We start from the raw sequence: 22,917 nt of genomic DNA on the forward strand, positions 1-22,917 counted from the left end.
CCTGCCTCGCTTTAGATGGCTACACACCAGAGGGAATCGGCTCAGACAACAAGCCTAGCGCCACACAGGCCCCTGATTGGATGGAGAAGCATATCATGCTCATGGGTTGAAAGTATATACTCACCAGAGAAAGATGTATTAAGGCAAGGACACTTTGTTTGCTCAGTGTTTGAGACACTGTGGCAACAAAGGTGTTCTTGGAAAACTTAAAATGTTATTGAGAGTGGTTTGGGAAGTAATTACATCACTGTTAATCATTTAGTAGCTTTGATTACTGAGCAGACAGCTGCCCCTCCTCCCCTCCACTTTCTGGGTGTTTTTGCTCTTCATGCTAAGGCTCTATAGGGGGGTCAGGAACGGTAATCTAGGAGATGGGGTCAAAGACCACAAAATAAATATTCAGATCAGAAATATGGCGTTCAGGCTGGACCAACTTGCTAAACTTCAGATTATACCTGTAGCCAGAAGAAAACTTGAAAGTCTAGATTAGGATCCCCAGATGATGAGAAGCACCGTTCAGGTGGCAAAGACTCATTCCTGGTGGAAACAGGTGTGAGAAAGAACACATCATAGGCCGGTGGAAGAGTATTTTAGCCTCCCAGGATAGATATCAGGTGTTGAAGTACGTAAGCGGTCATGTCCCCGTGAAAGGGGATTGTCAGCCCCTCGCGTAAACATTTTCAGAAACAAGATCAGTGTGTCCTCATCAGAAAGCCAAGGTCAGTGCCCCATCCTTGGCCTTCTAGGAGTAGTGTCTGCATGGTCACCTAAAGGAGTGGCTTTTGGATCCAAGGAATCTGCTTTGTTTCAGTTCTAAGAAACACAATCTCCTGCCTTTACACAAGTTCAACCTTTGCTCCACTTTCCTGTGGCTCTTCAAACATTTACTTACTAGAAGCTTTGTATTCATTGGCCGCATCACCACTATTTGCAAGAGTGGAGAACACAACAGGGAAGTTTGAAGTTCACATGTGGACAGGTAATCGCTGCCTTTAACTTGCTCTTACTTAGTGGAGGGTTAGTACGAGGTGTGATAGATCTTCAGGGATGCTCCCTTTAGGAACTTGTAAACAGGACTTGGAGAGAAACTTGCTGCCATCACCAAACATGGAATACTTGGTTAGTTTTGAATCTACCAGAGCCCTAGGGTTTTAGGACAAGGAGCTGGTAAGGTCAAAGGGCTCTGCCCCCTGCCATTTTTCCACTTCGTCAATAAGAAAACGGAGGCTCAAATCCAGCCCCTTGGCAAAACCTGAGGTTGATGCATTTTCCCAGAACACAGGATGAGATGCAAGAGAGTGTGTGAGGACAAGGGTGATGGTTGTCCTTCCCTCAAGGTGATTATGGGCTCATCTTGTACTTCAACACCCTTTTCTGCTTCCAGACAAGTTCAACTCCACACATTCCAAACCTTTACTTTTCTCTAAACATGATTAGGCCACAGATTTACAAGCCGAAGGGAGGCAACTGGGGATGGGGGAAGCAGTTGGGGAGAGGGGGAAGGCAGCTAGAAAAAAAGCCAGAGCTCTTACTAAAGCCCTTCCACCCTGGATCAGCTCAGTTTATCTGACCGTGGATGCTGAGCAGCTGACTCTGTGTCTAGTTTATGGCACAGGCGGGCCAGCATTGAGGAAGTCATAAATGAGGCAGAAAGGACTCTCCCTCTGTAATAATCTCTTCAGAAAGCAGAGATGGGCTAAAGTAGTTATGAATCAGAGCACTACCCCACTGACCTAGGAAACCAAACTCTGTACCTCTGCTGGCCACGTACAGGCTACTTTTGTTCCAAACCATCCTTGGATGCAACCACGTGGCCTCCCCCATCAACCACCACGGCACTGGTAACTTTCAGGCATAAGAATCTCCTAGAAGGGAAGAGGGCTGGAGAAGGAAAGTGGAGAACAGTGTGCCCCCTCCCAGCCACCACAGTCCCTACCGAGCCTCCTCAGCTGCTTTTAACCTCAGGCCTTTCCACTCCAGCCAATCAAGCACTTCACACAACGTGGGGGAGGGGGTGTAACTATAGCAACTCTTTTCCAGACGATGATTGCCATCACCTGGACCACTGCATCTCTGTTGCTCTCCCCCTCTGAGGGCTATGGAGAAATGCAAGGGACTGAGTTCAGCAGAGGATAATTAGAGCCCACAAAGGTAAGCCAAGTGCCTAAGAGGTGTGAGGACTCAGACCACTGTGAGGTTCTCCTGACCTGAGAATTCAGATAGCATGAGTTAAAGCCCATGCTTTTACTCCACGAATGCAAGTCTGTGGGGTTTGTTATTAATTAAAATGTTCACTTTTCTTCTTCATCGCAGACATTAAGACAAAACATGAAAATTAAGTAAAGAGAAGAAGAAACCACCCATATAATTTCCATCATCCAGAGAGAACAACTTTTAGTGGTTTGGTGTATATAAATCTTTGCTATGAAGCCTATGTGCCTTTTTAAGAAAATAAAAATGGAATACCGTACATGTCTTATTTAAAAAAAGATTTATTTCTTAAAGAGAGAGACAGAGACAGAGAGAGCAGGGGGAGGGGCAGAGGGAGAGAGAGTCTTAAGCAGACTCCATGCTGAATGCAGAGCCCAATGTGGGGCTCAGTCCTACGACCCTGAGATCATGACCTGAGCCAAAATGGAGTTGGATGCTCAGCTGACTGCACCACCCAGGGGCCCCAGTACATGTTGTTTTTACAGTGTGCTTCCTCACTTAAAACATTGTGACTATCTTTCCAAGTCAATAAATGTACATTTAAAATATCATTTTGAATGACTGCATAGTCCTTAATCATATGGATTCATGCCAGCTTATTTATCCAGCCCCCTATTATTGGACATAAAGTTTGTGTTTAATTTTTTTTAATTAAGATTTTTATTTTAACTGCAGTATAGTTACCATACAGTGTTATATTTGTTTCAGGTATACGGTTTGTGTCTAATTTTTGACTGTAGTTAAATTTTATCATATGATCTTATTTATTTAGGTCAAATCCCCCAAAGTGGAATTTCTGAGTCAAAAATGCATATATTCTAAGACTTGGATGCATATTGAGAAACTGCCATCAATTAACTTTCCTATCAGCACTGTATGTCTGTTTATTAAACTCTCACTAACACTGAATCTCACTGGTATCTTCTTCCGGTTTTGACCATAACCACGTGTAAGTACTTACAGATACAAAAAGTACTGTAGCGCCTGGGTGGCTCAGTTGGTTAAGCGGCTTCCTTCGGCTCAGGTCATGGTCTCAGGGTGCTGGGATCGAGCCCCGTGTCGGGCTCCATGCTCAGCTCATCCATGTTTCTACTTCTCCTTCTCCCTTTGCCCCAAACCCCGCTCATGCTCTCTCTCTCTCAAATAAGTAAATAAAATCTTTAAAAAAAATAAGAATACAAAAAGTACTCATACTGATTATGATTAATATGAATTTGTACGTTTAAAGGTCCAACACTGTGCTGGATCTGAGGACCCAAGGAAGGACACACGCAGTCAACTTGGCCTCACAGTTTCTCAGAGAAAGACAACCTATAAATGTAAAAAATCTAAAATTATCTAGAGTGGGAGTATAAATTTTAAGAAGTTTGTAAATGGGAGGAGGAGGGTGATGCAGAGCATGTAATAAGACATTGTTTCTAGAATCCTTGCTTTGGCATTATGACCGGTGCAATGATATACCCATCAAGGATGCACCTTTATTGAGTTCCCGCTAAATGGGAAGCAGCATGCTAAGGAATTATATAATCTCACAATATCTTTACAACATTCTTCTGAGAGGGGGTTTGTCATGTTATTTTGAAATTGAGGAAATCAGGGCACAGGTGTAACTGACTTACCCAAGGCCACATACATCTGGTAACCATCTGAGTCAAAAAGGTCCATGGAACTATGGTTAGAGCATGGGAGCCTAGACTCAGATGATTTGCCAGTTTGACACTGAGCTGTCCTAGCAGAGGGGAGAGAGAGAATCTGTAGCTCAATGAAGAATCAGTTATGATGAGTTTGGTTTGGAGAAAAGCCAACCCCTCTAATCCACAGGTTTGAAAATAGCCCTCTGAGGTAGGCGAGACCTAAAGCTCAGGAATCCCATTGGAGTGGGGGGCGGGGAGCTTGCTACTGAAGGAACATAACTAGAGGATGGATAGTCATTGGCTGTTCTTTCCCTCTTCTCACTTTAGACTGTCTCAAAAGTTCTCAAACCTTAGCGTACGTAGGGATACACGAAGGCCTGTTAAATTCAGATCCCCCGGGTAAACCCAAGACCCTGCAGTGGGGCCCTTGAATCTATCCATCTGACCATCAGGAGAGACTGATGTAGGTGGTCCTTAGGTCAAGCTTTGAGAGCCATAGCAAGTTTACTGCGCTGAAATACATAATTCTGAGGTGAGTAGGGGAGGCTAGATGCTTCCCTGCCAGTGGGATCCAGAAGAAAGCCCGTAGTAGGGGGAAACAGAGCCCTTTATACTGAAGAGCCTTTGCCCAGCTGGTAGCTGGGTCATCTTACCTGGGGATAGCAATGGCTTTCCAAGGGGCCTGCCATCCCTGTAATACTTCATGTAAGGTAGTAGTTCATATGTAAAATATTACATATGTAATACTTGACATGTAATTAATCAACAAAGAATTGGCTCTGGCTTTGCCCTGAGCTGTGTAGACGGAGAGTGAGTGTTTATCCTCACAGTAACCTCTCCTTGGGGCCCTAAGCCTGGGTGAGGGGTACAGACCGTACCGGCTGTCAGTAAATCCCCTCACAGCCATCAGCTCACTTAAGCTAGGAGAATTTCCTATAAGATGGATTCAGCAGGTGATAATCATCATCATTATGATGATATCAACATCATCAACCATCACTATCATCATCATCACCACCACCACCATCTAACGTGGATGAAATGGTTCTTTCCCCGGGCATTGTGCCAGGCACTGGATCACTTTCAATCCTCACCATGTCACCTGGGTGAAGATCCCTCTACAGTTTTACCCCCATTTTAGGGATCAGGAAATGAAGGGAAGTAACATGTCCCAGGCCACACAATTTGTGGTGGAGTTAGAATTCAGCCCAGGCCATCTGCTTACAACTTGAGTGGTTCTCTTGATTTTTCCCTTACTAGTGAGGAGGGATTAGGGTTTAGGAGGATGGAGGGGGGTTATGTGACCTTCCCAGGACCATGAAGTTTGTCAATGGTGTCCCTGGATCCATTACCATGGTCTTGCTGACTCCCTGCCCCAGCCTCTTTCTTCAAGACTGCAGCTTCTAGATGTGTTAGGACAGACTCTGAAAAGGGAAGGTTTTGGTTAATTAATGGCACTGAACAGAAAGCAAGCTGTGGTCCTCAGGGAACTGTACTATCTTTTAAGCTCCTGGCATGAGCGTTCAGGAGGCTGAGCCTCTGAGTTCTGCAGTGATACAGGTGTTAGATGCCATTTACGGCTCCCAGGATAGGCGCTGAGGCCTCACTCAGGTCTGGGCTCTGTTTGGGGATTGAAAGTCATGCTGCCCAGAATTCGAGAGATAAGCGATACGATAAGATGAAACAACATTAGAATATTTGGGATCCCAGAAGAAGAAGAAAGAGAGAGAGGGGCAGAAGGTATATTGGAGCAAATAATAGCAGAGAACTTCCCTAACGTGGGGAAGGAAACAGGCATCAAAATCTAGGAGGCACAGAGAACCCCTCTCAAAATCAATAAAAATAGGTCAACACCCCGACATCTAATAGTAAAACTTACGAGTCTCAGAGACAAAGAGAAAATCCTGAAAGCAGCTTGGGAAAAGAGATATGTAACCTACAATGGTAGAAACATTAGACTGGCAACAGACCTATCCACAGAGACCTGGCAGGCCAGAAAGGACTGGCATGATATCTTCAGAGCACTAAATGAGAAAAATATGCAGCCAAGAATACTATATCCAGCCAGGCTGTCATTGAAAATAGAAGGAGAGATAAAAAGCTTCCAGGACAAACAAAAACTAAAGGAATTTGCAAACACAAAACCAGCCCTACAAGAAATATTGAAAGAGGTCCTCTAAGCAAAAAGAGAGCCTAAAAGCAGCATAGATCAGAAAGGAACACAGATAATATACAGTAACAGTCACCTTCCAGGCAATACAATGGCACTAAATTCATACCTTTCAATAGTTACCCTGAATGTAAATGGGCTCAATGCCCCAATCAAAAGACACAGGCTATCAGATTGGATTAAAAAACAAGACCCATAGATAGGCTGTCTGCAAGAGACTCATTTTAGACCCAAAGACACCCCCAGATTGAAAATGAGGGGGTGGAAAACCAATTACCATGCTAATGGACACCAAAAGAAAGCTGGGGTGGCAATCCTTATATCAGACAGATTAGATTTTAAAACAAAGACTGTAATAAGAGATGAAGAGGACACTATATCCTACTTAAAGGGTCTATCCAACAAGAAGATCTAACAATTGTAAATATCTATGCCCCTAACGTGGGAGCAGCCAATTATAGAAGGCAATTAAAACAAAAGCAAAGAAACACATTGACAACAATACAATAATAGTGGGGGACTTTAACACCCCCCTGACTGAAATGGACAGATCATCTAAGCAAAAGATCAACAAGGAAATAAAGACTTTAAATGAAACACTGGACTAAATGGACTTCACAGACATATTCAGAACATTCCATCCCAAAGCAACGGAATACACATTCTTCTCTAGTGCCCATGGAACATTCTCCAGAATTGATCACATCCTAGGTCACAAATCAGGTCTCAACCGGTACCAAAAGATTGGGATTATTCCCTGCATATTTTCAGATCACAATGCTTTGAAACTAGAACTCAATCACAAGAGGAAAGTCGGAAAGAACTCAAATACATGGAGGCTAAAGAGCATCCTACTAAAGAATGAATGGGTCAACCAGGAAATTAAAGAAGAATTTAAAAAATTCATGGAAACCAATGAAAATGAAAACACAACTGTTCAAAATCTTTGGGATACAGCAAAGGCGGTCCTGAGAGGAAAGTATATAGCAATACAAGCCTTTCTCAAGAAACAAGAAAGGTCTCAAATACACAACTTAACCCTACACCTAAAGGAGCTGGAGAAAGAACAGCAAATAAAGCCTAAACCCAGCAGGAGAAGAGAAATAATAAAGATCAGAGCAGAAATCAATGAACTAGAAACCAAAAGAACAGTAGAACAGATCAACAAAACTAGGAGCTGGTTTTTTGAAAGAATTAACAAGATTGATAAACCCCTGGCCAGACTTATCCAAAACAAAAGAGAAAGGACCCAAATCAACAAAATCATGAATGAAAGAGGAGAGATCACAACCAACACCAAAGAAATACAAACAATTATAAGAACATATTATGAGCAACTCTATGCCAGCAAATTAGATAACCTGGAAGAAATGGGTGCATTTCTAGAGATGTATCAACTACCAAAATTGAACCAGGAAGAAATAGAAAACCTGAACAGACCTATAATCACTAAGGAAATTGAAGCAATCATCAAAAATCTCCCAACAAACAAAAGCCCAGGGCCAGATGGCTTCCCAGGGGAATTCTATCAGACATTTCAAGAAGAATTAATACCTATTCTCCTGAAACTGTTCCAAAACATAGAAATGGGAGGAAAACTTCCAAACTCATTTTATGAGGCCACCATTACCCTGATCCCAAAACCAGACAAAGACCCCATCACAAAGGAGAATTACAGACCAATATCCTTGATGAACATGGATGCAAAAATTCTCACCAAAATACTAGCCAATAGGATCCAACAGTACATTAAAAGGATTATTCACCACGACCAAGTGGGATTTATCCCTGGGCTGCAAGGCTGGTTCAACATCCGCAAATCAATCAACGTGATACAATACATTAACAAAAGAAAGAACAAGAATCCTATGATCCTCTCAATAGATGCAGAAAAAGCATTTGACAAAGTACAGCATCCTTTCTTGATCAAAACTCTTCAGAGTATAGGGATAGAGGGTACATACCTCAATATCATAAAAGCCATCTATGAAAAACCTACAGCGAATATCATTCTCAATGGGGAAAAGCTGAGAGCTTTTCCCCTAAGGTCAGGAACGCGGCAGGGATGTCCACTCTCACCACTGCTATTCAACATAGTATTAGAAGTCCTAGCCACAGCAATCAGACAACAAAAAGAAATCAAAGGCATCCAAATCAGCAAAGAGGAAGTCAAACTCTCACTCTTTGCCGATGATATGATACTGTATGTGGAAAACCCAAAAGACTCCACCCCAAAACTGCTAGAACTCATACAGGAATTCAGTCAAGTTAGCAGGATATAAAATCAATGCACAGAAATCTGTGGCATTCCTATACACCAACAACAAGACAGAAGAGAGACAAATCAAGGAGTCGATCCCATTTACAATTGCACCCAAAACCATAAGATACCTAGGAATAAATTTAGCCAAAGAGGCAAAGGATCTGTACTCAGAAAACTATAAAATACTCAGGAAAGAAATTGAAGAAGACACAAAGAAATGGAAAAACGTTCCATGCACATGGATTGGAAGAACAACTATTGTGAAGATGTCAGTGCTACCTAGAGCAAGCTACACATTCAATGCAATCCCCATCAAAATACCATCCGCCTTTTTCAAAGAAATGGGAACAAATAATCCTAAAATTTGTATGGAAGCAGAAGAGACCCCGAATAGCCAGCGGAATATTGAAAAAGGAAAGCAAAGCTGGCGGCCTCACAATTCCGGACTTCCAGCTCTATTACAAAGCTGTCATCGTCAAGACAGTATGGTACTGGCACAAAAACAGACACATAGATCAATGGAACAGAATCGAGAGCCCAGAAATGGACCCTCAACTCTACGGTCAACTCATCTTTGACAAAGCAGGAAGGAATGTCCAATGGAAAAAAGACAGTCTCTTCAACAAATGGTGTTGGGAAAATTGGACAGCCACATGCGGAAGAATGAAACTGGACCATTTCCTTACACCACACACAAAACTAGACTCCAAATGGTTGAAAGACCTAAACGTGAGACAGGAGTCCATCAAAATCCTAAAGGAGAACACAGGCAGCAACCTCTTCGACCTCAGCCGCAGCAACTTCTTCCTAGAAACATCGCCAAAGGCAAGGGAAGCCAGGGCAAAAATGAACTATTGGGATTTCATCAAGATCAAAAGCTTTTGCACAGCAAAAGAAACAGTCCACAAAACCAAAAGACAACCGACACAATGGGAGAAAATATTTGCAAATGACATATCAGATAAAGGGCTAGTATCCAAAATCTATAAAGAACTTATCAAACTCAACACCCAAAGAACAAATAATCCATCAAGAAATGGGCAGAAGACATGAACAGACATTTTTCCAAAGAAGACATCCAAATGGCCAACAGACACATGAAAAAGTGCTCCACATCGCTCGGCATCAGGGAAATCCAAATCAAAACCTCCATGAGATACCACCTCACACCAGTCAGAATGGCTAAAATGAACAAGTCAGGAAACGACAGATGTTGGCGGGGATGTGGAGAAAGGGGAACCCTCCTACACTGTTGGTGGGAATGCAAGCTGGCGCAACCCCTCTGGAAAACAGTATGGAGGTTCCTCAAACAGTTGAAAATAGAGCTACCATACAAGCCAGCAACTGCACTACTGGGTATTTACCCCAAAGATACAAATGTAGGGATCCGAAGGGGTACGTGCACCCCAATGTTTATAGCAGCAACGTCCACAATAGGCAAACTGTGGAAAGAGCCAAGATGTCCATCGACAGATGAATGGATAAAGAAGAAGTGGTATATATACACAATGGAATATTATGCAGCCATCGAAAGGAATGAGATCTTGCCATTTGCAACGACGTGGTTGGAACTGGAGAGTGTTATGCTGAGTGAAATAAGTCAATCAGAGAAAGACATGTATCATATGACCTCACTGATATGAGGAATTCTTAATCTCAGGAAACAAACTGAGGTTTGCTGGAGTGGTGGGGGGTGGGAGGGATGGGGTGGCTGGGTGATAGACATTGGGGAGGGTATGTGCTATGGTGAGTGCTGTGAATTGTACAAGACTGATGAATCACGGATCTGTACATCTGAAACGAATAATACAATATATGTTAAGAAAAAAAAGAAGATAGCAGGAAGGGAAGAATGAAGGGGAGTAAGTCAGAGGGGGAGACGAACCATGAGAGATGATGGACTCTGAAAAATAAACTGAGGGTTCTAGAGGGGAGGAGGGTAGGGGGATGGGTTAGCCTGGTGATGGGTATTAAGGAGGGCACGTTCTGCGTGGAGCACTGGGTGTTATGCACAAACAATGAATCATGGAACACTACGTCAAAAACTAATGATGTAATATATGGTGATTAACATAAAAATAAAAAATTATTAAAAAAAGAAAGTCATGCTGCCCAGCCAACATTAATTCTGACACTCTTTACTAGTATGCTGGTGACTTGGCTTGAGGCTGCTAACCTCGCTGTGGGCTTCCAGGTTCCCTGGAACATCTCCCATCCATTCAGTATGCAAAGGCTGGGTGCAGGCCTCCAGATTGCCATGGACAAGATCAACTCAGAGACAGTGGACCTCGGAAGCTTCAGCTGGGAATTCACTTATACCAACTCAACTTGCAGCATCAAGGAGTCTCTTGCTATTCTCACCAATCAGGTCCAGAGACAACAGATTTCTGCCCTGTTTGGACCAGCATGTCCAGAAGCAGCAGAGGTAGAGTATAGCCTTCTAAAAACTTTGGCTGGTTTTCGTCGGAAGGGATGGTTTTAAAGGTGATGGGACAGACTTGAATAATCTCTTGGCAAGGATGACATTATTATAAATAATAACTATGTAGGGTTTGGATACCATTTCTTTGAGATGTAATTAGACCATGTAATTAGAACAGGTAATATTCTCTTGAAAGAAAGGCTTTCAAATCAATAATTGTTAGTTCACTCACTAACTTGTAGATAGATGTTCACTAACAAACTCGTCGATTATTTGGACATGGTGCTGTTGTGTGTAGACTCATACTATTCACTCGAATGTTGTCAGCCACATGGCTCAGGAAAATTAAGTAGAAAATGAATGTTTTGTTTCAAGCAGAAAAACATCATTTGTTTGTGTAGGTTTCCCTTTGGTGTGTGTGATAAATCATTCAGTGATGTTGAGAGAAAATGGGAAAGAGTGAAGTATGACAGATTGCTATAAACTGGGGCAAGCAAAGAAGACAATCGAATGACTTGTATCTGTTTAGTTAATGGGATTAGCTTTGTGGAAGTCCTTGGTATCTTGCCCTCTGAGAGGTGTGGATGCAAGGTGGGAATAGGAAAGAGCATTATGGCCCTCACTCTCAAAAATACTGCATAACTGTCATTAGTGGCTGCTATCAAATGAAGTTCACACTTGAACTTGGATCTTGGTCTCTTCTGGAATTTTTCTTCTGACACGTTTCTAGCTGTCCAGAGCCTACTCATTCTTCAAAGTCAAGTTCAAATGCCATGGAGTCTTTCTTCACTCCTCTGCCCTCACCCCTCATATCCCTAATTCCTCAATCAGAAGTAATTTTTTACTTTTCTTAACTCCTGTAGGTCTATAGCCTATAAATATTGAAGGGTATATTCAACTCTGAAACTATTTTTAGATGTCTTAGCTCCTGTAATAAGTGATCATAAGCTCTTTTAAGGGCAAGATCTCCAAAGTTGGTTGTAAATAGTAAGCTCCTAATGAAAAGTATTGAGAAGTGAATAAGGAAGAAATAAGTCAACAAATGCTTGCTGTGGTTATTCTTGTCCTTTGAGGTTTTGCATCCTCAAGATGGATCCAAAACATTATCATCAATATTCCAAAAGAGAGGGTCCAGTATGACCCACAGACTTACCAAATTCTAAGTTTACGTAGATACCTTATGATAGGGTTTGAGTGTAGTGTAAACTGAATTATGGAAAGACATCCCTTTGGTTCCTTTCAAGATTATTGGCTTGCTGGCCTCAGAGTGGAATATCCCTGTGTTTGACTTCACTGGACAAATGGCAAAACTGGAGGACAACTTCTTATATGACACCCATGTGACCCTTGTGCCACCCAGGCACAAAATTGGTGATGTGCTCCAGAGAAGTCTCCAGTACCTGGGCTGGAAACACATTGGGGTGTTTGGAGGTCACTCTGGGCCTTCCTCCTGGGATGGAGTGGATGAATTGTGGAAGGTTGTAGAGAATGGACTCAAAACCCATTTCACTATCACTGCCAGTGTGAAATACACCAACAATGACCCAGCGTTCCTTCAAGAGAATCTTAGAAGCATGTCATTGGCTGCCAGAAGTAAGTAGGAAAGAGTCTTCTGTTGCTTATGTTTAGAGAGCCAAGTAAGAAAAGCAGATTGTTTGAAAAAAAACAAAGAACTCCTCGTTTTTCTATGGATGTAAGCAGAAAGAAACGGGGTGCAAAATTAATGATACACAAAGCATCACCAACAACAAAGTCATTTTTTTTTAATCTACAGTGAAATCCCTGATGCTATAGTGTTATGATGCATAGAGTAGGTTCTGGAAGCATCTACCAGGTGGGCTGGGTCCTTCATTTGGGTTATTGTTTAGAGCACGGGCTCTGGAGGTAAACAGCCGTAGGTTTGAAACCAGCCTCTGACACTTTCTAGCGGTGTGCTCTTGAGCAAATACATTAACCTCTCTGTGCCTCAGATACCTTCCCTGTAAAATGGAGACAATCTTCCTACCTACGTCATAGAATGGTGAGGATTAACTAAAGTCATGCCTGTTGAGTGCTGAACATAACTGGTCAGCATAAGATAGCAATTATTCTTATTGTGGTACTTAAGAGGCTCTCCTTTCTAGCATGATTTAGTAACTGACTCTTCTGTTCTTCAAATAAATTAAGCCCTTTATGGCCTTCATGGCCTTGGGACTTGGAGACTTGCTGATCCCTTGGCCTGGAGTGCTACCTGCCACCCTACCCCACTCCACCCAGCACTCTTTCTGTGGGTAGCTTCCTCTTATCCTTTCAGATTCAGCCCAGAGCCCACCTTGTCTGAGGGGCCTTTTCTGACTGCCTGCTATGGAGCAGTACCCCACCCCCACCCCACCACTCACACATTAATATCAGAACCTCCTTTCCCCTCACAAACCAGAACCTTACATGCTCTCTCTAACTCTTCACTTGTATGCTGTGTGACTGTCAGCTTCCTGAGGGCACGGGTCTTCTCTCGTGCCAACTGCTGTATCCTTTGCAACACACAATTGGGACTCAAATAAGCAGACTCTCATTTACCTCATTTAAAAAATAAGTCACTGCTTCAGTTGGGTGTCCTCAAAATGCATGCTGATGTGTTTGGAGGGAAGAAAAGCGGATGGCCTGTCCCTCCTCCTCGTCCCCCATCCAGACTCAGAAGGTCTGAATGCTCCTGATTCTGGGTCATCTATGAACTCCTCCTAACTGCTGTGTGGCTGATGAGTCACAAGCCAGATCTGTTGCTCTGAGCGAATTAAATGAAGAAACTAGAGCACAGAAGTGGCCACCAGTTTTGTTGGCTTGTACTTTGGGACAGACCCACAGTGAGGATTTTTGGGCTGCAGGGTGAAAGCTGCCAGCCTGTGGACTGTGGACGTGGTTCAGGAAGTGTCCACACTGGGGACGGTTTAGGCATTCCTGTTTCCTCAAGCTTGCTCAAGGAAAGAGAAAGTTCAGGTCTCATTTGCTCATTTGGAGTGGCTTCAGGCCACACTTTTTAAAAATGTGTGTGTGTGTGTGTGTGTGTGTGTGCGCGCGCGCGCGCGCGCATGTGAGCATGTGCCAGTGACTGACTTTGTTTTCTCTTCTTAGTTATCATCCTAATCTGCAGCTCAGAGGATGCAAAAATTATTCTGCTGGCTGCAGAGAACCTGGGACGCAGCACAGGAGAATTTGTCTTCATTATTGTGCTGTGGTTGGAGGTGGGTGCCAATAAGCCCTCAGTGACCCCCTCAGTAAGAAGTAACAAGTCGGGGTCCCTGGGTGGCTCCATCAGTTGAGTGTCCGACTCTTGGTTTTGGCTCAGGTCATGATCTCAGGGTCATGGGATCGAGCCCCACACTGGGCTCTGTGCTCAGCGGGGAGTCCACTTGAGATTCTCTCTCTCCTTCTCCCTCTGCCCCTCCCCCCACTCGCGTTCTCTGTTGCTCACTCTCTCTCTCTCTCTCTCTCTCTCTCTCTCAAATAAATAAATAAAATCTTAAAAAAAAAAAAGAATTAACAACTAGGGAACACTTGCTATGTGCCAGATGCATTAGCTCACTGAATACTCACTACTACCTTATGAGCCAGGTACACTTATGTCCTCATTTTATGATCGGGACACTGAAATGGAGCTCAAAGAACTTACCCAGAGTTCTTCTGCATAGTGAGTGAGAGGTCCCTGTTGGAGCCCCAGCAAAGGCCTGGAAAGACCAATATACTGGTTCCATAAGGCAATTCTTAAGTGGTTTGGTTCATGTAATGATCAGGATGGCTAAAATGTACCACATACCTCCTCTAAGTTCCTATACGTACACATATTACTTGTCCTGTTGCACTCAGTATTCTGAGAGACCCATGAGGCAGATATTCCAGCCTCAATTTACACCATCGTGGCACTCATTTCCAACAACCTTGGAAGGTAGACGTTATTAGCATTTCAAAGAACCAACCGGAGGCTCCGATAACTAAGGTACCTTACCCAAGAGCTCAGAGCTCCCCAGTGGCATAGCTGGTCCTCCACACTGGGTCTTTTGGACACTGGGACTGAGCCGTTCACCCCAATAGCTCTGCCTTATGGAGTGCTGACTTGTACCAGGCCCCACCGTGAACACTTGATATACTGAAACCCATTTTAGCTCACATCACCCCACGGGGAGGTACTTTTTATTGCCCTCATTTTATTGATGAGGAAACTGAGTCCCTGAGGGCAGAAATAACTTGCCCAAGGCTATGTGACTAGGAGGAGGGAGAGCTGGTATTCAAACCCAAGTAGGGTGGCCTCAGGGTCTGTCAGCACATCCCACTCGCAGTCTTTTAAAAAATGCCACATACATTTAGCTATGGACACACTGTATAATTTTTATAGCAGATTTATCTTTCTAAAGTGAACTTGGTTTGTTTTATTTATTTTTTTAAAGATTTATTTATTTGAGAGAGAGAGCACGAGTGAGGGGAGGGGAAGCAGGAGAGAATCTTTAAGCAGATTCCCCACTGAGCAGGGAGCCCAAGGTGGGGCTTGATCCCATGACCCATGAGATCATGACCTGAGCTGAAACCAAGAGCTGGACCCTTAGTGGACTGAGCCCACCCGGGTGCCCCATAAAGTGAGCTTGTTTTATATAATCATGAGCTGAAACATAGCAAAAGGGAGTGAAGAAAAATGTATAATAATATTCTGGAGTTCTTTTATCTTTTTATCAAGAAGTATTTTGGATTGCCCAAAGTGTCTCAGATTTTTCTGGGCAGCCAGCTGGAATTCTAAACATATGCCAGACTTCCCAGAACGTCCTCCTGCCTCTCTTGGTTATTGCTGACCACCTTTTCTCTTCACTTCTCTCTCCTCTGCCTGCTGCAGCCAGATGAGGAGAGGCTGGGACAGGTCTTAGTACTGGCAGGGAAGCCTTCAACCCCCTCGTCACTTTCTCCCCAAGCCTCGACAATCACATTCCAACTGGCTTACAGTGGCAGAAAGCTTATAGAATTAAAAATATACCATACAACGTCCATGCAATTGAATTCACGCTAATTTAAAAAAAGGAATAGCATAAATTCATTCTATAAAATATCCCCAATATAGGCTTCCTATATGGGGAAAAATATCAAGGTACAGAACAGCATTATACTGTGATATTATTTACATAAAATGTACACACATGCACATACACACTCCTCTGCACAGGCCTAGAACGGTTGGGTACCTCTCGGAACAGACAGGAGGGAGCCGTAGGGAAATCAGGAAAGGCCTGCATGTATAGATACATACAGTAAGTGGGCACTACTTTCATAATAGTAATAATATAGATAATAACAATCCTAACAAACCACTGAAGCCACAAGCAGAAAATTGAGAATTAACAGTCCTTAATTTTTCAAGCTTTTTGCCACCCTTTGGTACAAGGTAAGCTTTCTGCATCTTAGCTTCTTGACACCCCAGGTAAGCTTTTATTCTTTATTAGTCTTATTTGGCTTCCATCCCACTGCTTCAGTGCTGGCTTGAAAATGTGGACGCGTGGCAGGCCTTCCAGAGTCATTGTGTTTCCGAGGATTACGAGGAAGAGATTCGATCTGACATTGTCTTTAAGCAGTTCTGTTGAACAGGGATATGTCCTACGATGGCGACATTTATTTCCTTGTGTTTTAGGACAGCTTTTGGAAGGAGGTATTGACAAATCGGAAGGTGACACACTTCCCCACGGTCTACGAGTCAGTGTTTCTCATAGCCCTGGACTCCTATGGAGAAGGCCCCGGACATGCAGGCTTCTGGAAGCAAGTCTACCAAAGGCTGAGGGGGCCGCCCTTCTCCAGCACCATCTCCACAGAGGAGCAGGTCTGGTGTGGGGCCTTCCTGCACAGACCCCTGTCCCCTTCTTGGAGAATATTTGTGTTTGGCTCTGCTAGTCTCCCTCTTATTTCCCCTCTGCTTGCCCCACACCCCTAACACACACACACACACACACACACACTTTCTCATCTTCCAGAGCCCACAATAAATAGTAGTCTGATGCCATCTTGTGAAATCTGCACCCCACCATCACAGAGGAGGACAGAGGTTGCTGGGTGAAATGCCGGTGGCCTTTGGAGTTAGAGACCTGGGCTCCCATCCCAGTTCTTTTATTTACTAACTGTGGGCCTTGAGGGGGAATTTCTTAACCTCCCTACACATCTGTCCCTTTACCTGAAAAATGAGACTCCTGAGAACATCTGTCTCTGGGCTGTGGTTTTGAGTAGCTAATAAACCAGTGCATAGAAGGGACAGAAGAGATCCCAGTGAACTCAGGCCCCATTAATTCCCTTTCCTGGCAGGATGCCAGGACCAGGGGGTGTCAGAGATGTGGAGCTAGGAGAGGTCAAGGCAAGCAGATGGTGGAGCACAGGGAGAAGACAGTCAGGAGAGAGATAAGCAGCCAATCTGATCATGAGGGAGATCCCTGACTGTGTGGGATGATGGGGCAAAGTGTCTGATTCCCACAGAGAATTTTTTTTTAAGATTTTATTTATTTATTTATTTATTTGACAGAGAGGGAACACAAGCAGGGGGAGTGCGAGAGGGAGAAGCAAGCTCCCCGCTGAGCAAGGAGCCCGATATGGGACTGGATTCCAGGACCCTGGGATCATGACCTGAGCTGAAGGCAGATGCTTAACAGACTGAGCCACCCAGCCATCCCTCCCACAGAGAATTTTTTATAGAGACACCATTGCCAGAGCTGGAGCTACTCGCAGAGTGGGGCTGATCTGACCTGGAATGTGATGATGGGTCACTGATGACAAGGGTTCCATTAGGAACAAGGTGGCCCATTGTGGATCCTAACAAGTAAGATGATCAACTGATAAATATTTGGGGAGTCATCTACTAAGTGTTAGTTCTGTACCAGGTTCTATGGGGAGAACAGTGCCTAGCCCTTAGTAGGCACTTGTATTTTTGTTGACTAAATGAATAGAACATATAGTGAAGACCTACTATGTGCTTTGGGAGTGGGGAATGGTAGTATACATATTGTACCTCATTTAACTATCACACTCACCATGACAGTGGCTTTCTCCTCATTGTGTAAATAAGCGAGGTGAGACTCAGGTTCAGAGAGGTTATGGAACTCAGCCCATGTCTCACAGCCAATAAAGCAGCTGAGCCAACCTGGCTCCGAAATCTGCCCTCTTTCAATTAAACCAGCCTCCCTCCCACCCAGGGTGTTAAAGAGTTGCTCCTAGATCATGTGATCTAATTGGGAAACTGAGGCCCAAAGAGACAAAGTGTTGTCTGTGATATCCAGGTTTGACAGCACAGGCCCTGGGGAGGTGGGGGGCCCTCCTCCCCCCTGGGGGATGATTGAGACCAGGTGTGTGTGAGGGGGTGAAGAGGCTGGAGAGAGAGTCCCCTCCCACCCAGCCTTTGTCACCCTCGCTGAAGGTGAGCCCGTACCCTGTGAGACATGCCTCGTGAGGTCATGCCAGGATCTTCCCCATCCTGCGCCCTCCCTGATGGGGGGTACTGGGCCTGATTCTTGACTATCAGCTTCTAACGATGGGTCCGCCCTCTCTGGCTTTCCTCGAGGAGCCACCCTGTGTGCTGACCTGCTGCCACCACCTTTCTCTACTTCAGTTTTCTCATTTCTAAGACAGAGATCCTACCTCCTGCCACAGATAGTAATCACAGCCAGAACCAGTCAAGGGCTTACCTTATACCAAGCTGGGTACTGAGAGCTTCTGTGGGCTGTCTCGTTTAATCCCCCCACAACCCATGAGGCAGTCCTATTACTATCTGGATTATATTATACAGGTAAGTAAACCCAGGGCAGAAAAGTTATGTACTTGCCCGGGGAGACAAGGTCATTAGATGGTGGAGCCAGAAATCATACTAAGGCCTGCCTCTCTCTAGGGGCTCAGGTTCTTACTGTTGGGTTAACACTGAGGTGTAGTGCTCATCAAATGCTAGGATTTGTGTTTTCTTTGACTTATCACTCACTTAATAAATTACAGCCTAAACTTTGTCCTGAAACTTAAAGAGGATATAACCCAGACCTGCTCCTTGGGGTTTTCACAGACTCAGTTCATGTGTACTCCATCAACTCCTTTTCCAAGTGGAAATATTAACCAGCTTCCCCTCTTCCTTTTCTTGATGACCCTGAAGGATTTGCTTAAAAAAAAAAAAGGGAGGTGGGGGTGAGGAGTGTGTCTTCCTGCTCTTGTTTTATCCCCTCTGCCAGATCAATTTATTTCCTCTTTCCTGCCCTTTAAAAATTCCTAATGCTAGAATTAGTGGAGGGTGTGAGGGCCAGCAGGGCCCTTTAAGAGAGCCCAAGGCATGTCCCCTTGGGGTTCTGGGGTGCCTGAGCTTTCCAGGACTCAAGGCTGGAGGCCCCTCACTCCTTCCAAACTGGCTTCTGTTCTCTTCTGTGCTGGAGGACTGGCCCTTAACAGAGTTAGGATACAAGTCTCTGCTTCTTGTATTCATTTCTGCCACACAGTGGCCAGGACCACAGCCACAGAACTAGTTGGTGCTGAAGGTCTTTACACCAATCGAAAAGACGACCTTGGCCAAGGAGGTCAAATTAGGAAATGGAGATCCCATCCCCTCTTTGCACAATGAACACAATTCCCGCTGCAGGCAGCAATGTTGGTCATCGCATTTGCTCCAGCCCCTCTCTGCAAACCTTAGCAGGGAGCTGTGCTCAACCCCCAAGTTCAGGATGTCAGCATGCGTATGCATAGCAAGGCAGCATGGGCTGCTGGGAAGAACACGGCCCTTGGGGCCCAGTAGGCCTGCCTCTCTTCCTGGCTCTGAAAACTCAGGGGAGTCTGCCTCCCACCTCTGCTTGTTAAGGAGTGGATGATGGTGCCTCCCCTGCAGGGTCCACTGGGACTAGATGTGTGAAATCACCAGGACTTGCAGTGCTGGGCACAGAGCAGGTGCCTAATAAATGGTTATTTTGTGTCCTGCCCCCAACGGGAACAAATCAACAATAAGCCCTATGTCGGACCGTGTGTCCTTAGTCGCAGGTGTGTCCTTTGTGCATGGTTGAGCGCATCCTAAGCAAGGACAATGAACACACCTGGGCCAGGATGGGGCACCATGTCAATGCCAAAACCAGGAGGGAAGGGGCTCACTAAGAACAAAGTTTGCAAACTCGTGCCTGGGGCCTGGCATGTCATCTGCCTCGTTTTGTCACATCTGATTATTGTAGAGAAGCATAAATCTTGGGTTTTATGTGAAAAAAAAACTGCTTAACGACTTCTTTTTTTTTTTTTTTTAACGTTGGGCGGGCTCCCCAGCATAGGCCTAACGACGTACATCTCCCTGCCCACAGTGGCCTTTGGGCCACGAGAGGACTACCTCTGAACCATCTTCTTTTTCTCACACTCCTCCTTGACCCTTTCTCAGATTCCCTGAAATGGCAAAAACCTCACGGCTGGCTCCTGGTGGCTGCGAGGAGGAGGTTCTGCTGCTGGGAGCTGGTGGGCTGGCATTTCGAGCCCCATGCACCTCTCCCCTCCTCATCATGGGCATCTTCTCTCTTCCCAGGAATCACTGGCCCCGTGTTTGTAGACTCCCAGGGAGAGAGGCATATGAATTACTCAGTTCATGCCCTATGGAAATCCAGAAACAGGACCCTCTTTCTTCCTTTTCTTCAACATGACAGCTATCAGAAAGTAATCAGGTCCTGGGCAGGACATTCCTCCACATGTAGATGGTGCTACAGGAAGGGACCTGGGAGGGGAGGGTGGTTGTGGGGGAGAGGGTCCTGCTGGGAGGCCAGTTTGGGATTCAGCTCCTGGAACCCACCACACAGGTTGTCTGTAGCTCTCTGAACTCATATGAAGATCAACTTTGGGCCTTTAAAATAATTTTGCCCTTGATGGTGGGTGTGGCTCAGCCACTTCAGATTCCAGTTTAGAACACAGCACCCCCCACCCCCCCCCAAGTGCACCTCCACGGGGACCTGGGCCTTCTCTGACACCGCAGCCAGGCAGGTCTCCCTGGCCTATGATCTCAGGGAGAGGCCCTGGCCTAGGGGTGATGGGATACAGTGCCCCCTTGCAGGGTTGAATCCCCAACCAGCTGAACCCACTCACCCAGGCAGCCCGATTCCCAAATCCAGAGCTTGGTGGACACCAGGACCTGGCTGTTGTTCTGGGTTCCCGAGCCTAGGAATCCCTAGAAAAATCCATTTTTTTCTTTCAGCTCTGAATCAATGAGAAAACTGAAAGGAAACCTAAACCTTAATTGAATTTCTACTTGTCCCCACTGTCACCACCACTCCTAATCCAGATTTGATTTGACACTTTTTTCCTCCCTACTCTCATGGAATTTTAAAGTGCCAAAGTAAGTTGGCCCAGGAAATGCAATAACGATGGCAAAATAGATCCTCAGTGTTGTAGGAAGAGGCATTCTCCACGTGGGGGGAGATGTTCTGGTCTGTGAAAGGGCAAGGTGCTCTATAACAAGATTTGTCTATATCCAACATGGGAGCAAATCCCAGTAGCCCCGGAGAGTTGGCAGATCGTTTTTAAATCAAAAGTGACAGGGTTTAAATCAAAAGTTTAAGTCAGCTCTTTTACCCAACAGAAAGATATTGCCCTTCCATGAATTAGATCATCTGCAGGTGAATTTGGAGAGTCTAGGTGAGGTGTGGAAATTGGATGGGTCACCAAATGTTTCAGTTAAGAGACCAAGGCCTGCTTCTTGCAAATGACACGCATGTTTTAGTTGCTCCTGCTATGCCTAAGGTTGAGACAGAGTAGAATAAATCAAGCGAGCCCTGACTTTTCATTGTCTTTTTTTTTTTTTCAAAGACCCATGGGGAATTTCTCCAGGATTCGTTGGCCCCATGGCTCCCTTTCTGAAGACAGACCCAGCTGTGAATTTTACAACGAGCTCTGTGAACCCGCACCTGCTTCTACAGGTCAGGGAGGGTGCTCGGAGAAGGCGGCAGGTAGGGATTCTCCACGGGAGGGGGGTCTCAGCCTCAGTGGTGCTGACATGTCAGGCAGGATGCTTTTTGTGTGGGGATGTGTCCTGTGCACTGTAGGATGCTTAGCAGTGCCCTGGGCCCCCACCCACTACAAGCCAGCAGCATCCTCTAGTTGCAGCCACCCACCCCCGAAATCTCCAACATTGCCTGCCTCCCCTGCAGAGAACCTCAACTCCAGGGAAACCTGGCTCCTGGGATGTGAGTCTCAGGGACTTCATTTCTAAGGAGTTAGAGAGAGTCTGAACAAGGGAGTGTTGCCTGGTGGTTAGGAGCCCAGGCCTGGAGTTGGATGGATCATAACTGAGAACAACTCTAAGGAGAGCACATAGGAAATGTTCAGTCACCACCATTCTCTACAATGGACATTTCTATACAGAGGGGGAGGTGAGTGTAGTTGCCATGGGAACCGGAGGGGGGCGTCAGAAAAGAATCCTTGGAAAAGACAAGTCTGAGTGGACCCAGTATATCCTAGCTTGGGCCCCTGCCTTTGAGGCACCTACTTGGCAGGACCAGCCAGGACCCCGGATGTGCTCACTTCGGTTCTTCAGCAGGCTGTAGTAATGACATGTCTCTGCCCTCCAGGTGTGACTGCTGTGATCCTCACAATGACCCTCCTGATTACTGTCCTGGGAGCTGTGATCATAGGTCTGATTTTAAGGATGCAGAGTGGAAAATTGCAAAAGCAAAATAAAGACATTTGGTGGCAAATCAATTATGATGACATCACCGTTCTGCCCCAGAACAAGGTGAGGCCACACCTAGCCCAGATAGCCATTTTCTGCTCACTGCTAGTGATTTCCAGAAGGGAACTCATCTAGGAGTTTCTGAAAGCTGAGGCTGAGTTATTTATAAAGTGGGTGCTTAACAGAGTCTTAAGACCCGCATTCTGCTTCTGGGCCTCCCATTTCTCCTTGGTGAATATCTTTGGGGGACATCATTTCTAGGCATCAGTTTTTCAATACTTTAAAATGATCAGATGGTCCCAAAGGTTCCCTTCAGCTCTATTACCCTGTGGGCATAAGAACCCATATCTCCTGTTCAGACATTAAAGTTGTCTCCTGGGCAGCATTTAGTTATTTTCAAAACCACATTAACTCCTTGATCTACTGATGACAAAGACAGTTAAGATTCTTTTCCTCGATACACACAAGTTAGACATCGACTGCAGGCCAAACATAGTGCAAGGCATGGCGACATACCGCAAATGATGTCTTCTGAGGAAGGCAAGCACTCTGAGAGACGTCTGTCTA

At 45.1% G+C, this 22,917-nt stretch overlaps 1 protein-coding gene across 1 annotated transcript in view; it reads left to right on the forward strand.

The window, feature by feature from the left end:
* Positions 1-22,917, forward strand: part of LOC114200048 (guanylate cyclase 2G-like) — a 67,014-nt gene that overhangs the window by 13,636 nt on the left and 30,461 nt on the right. Inside the window, 7 exon segments of the mRNA XM_028092028.2 lie at positions 10,378-10,703; positions 11,945-12,293; positions 13,809-13,918; positions 16,342-16,532; positions 21,510-21,628; positions 21,725-21,865; positions 22,250-22,413. Coding sequence (XP_027947829.2) covers positions 10,378-10,703; positions 11,945-12,293; positions 13,809-13,918; positions 16,342-16,532; positions 21,510-21,628; positions 21,725-21,865; positions 22,250-22,413 — 1,400 coding nt within the window.

The sequence above is a fragment of the Eumetopias jubatus genome, unplaced genomic scaffold, assembly GCF_037043125.1.
Source record: "Eumetopias jubatus isolate StellerSeaLion01/CBP00866 unplaced genomic scaffold, mEumJub1_p1.0 scaffold_17, whole genome shotgun sequence".
In the NCBI taxonomy this organism is placed as follows: domain Eukaryota; kingdom Metazoa; phylum Chordata; class Mammalia; order Carnivora; family Otariidae; genus Eumetopias; species Eumetopias jubatus.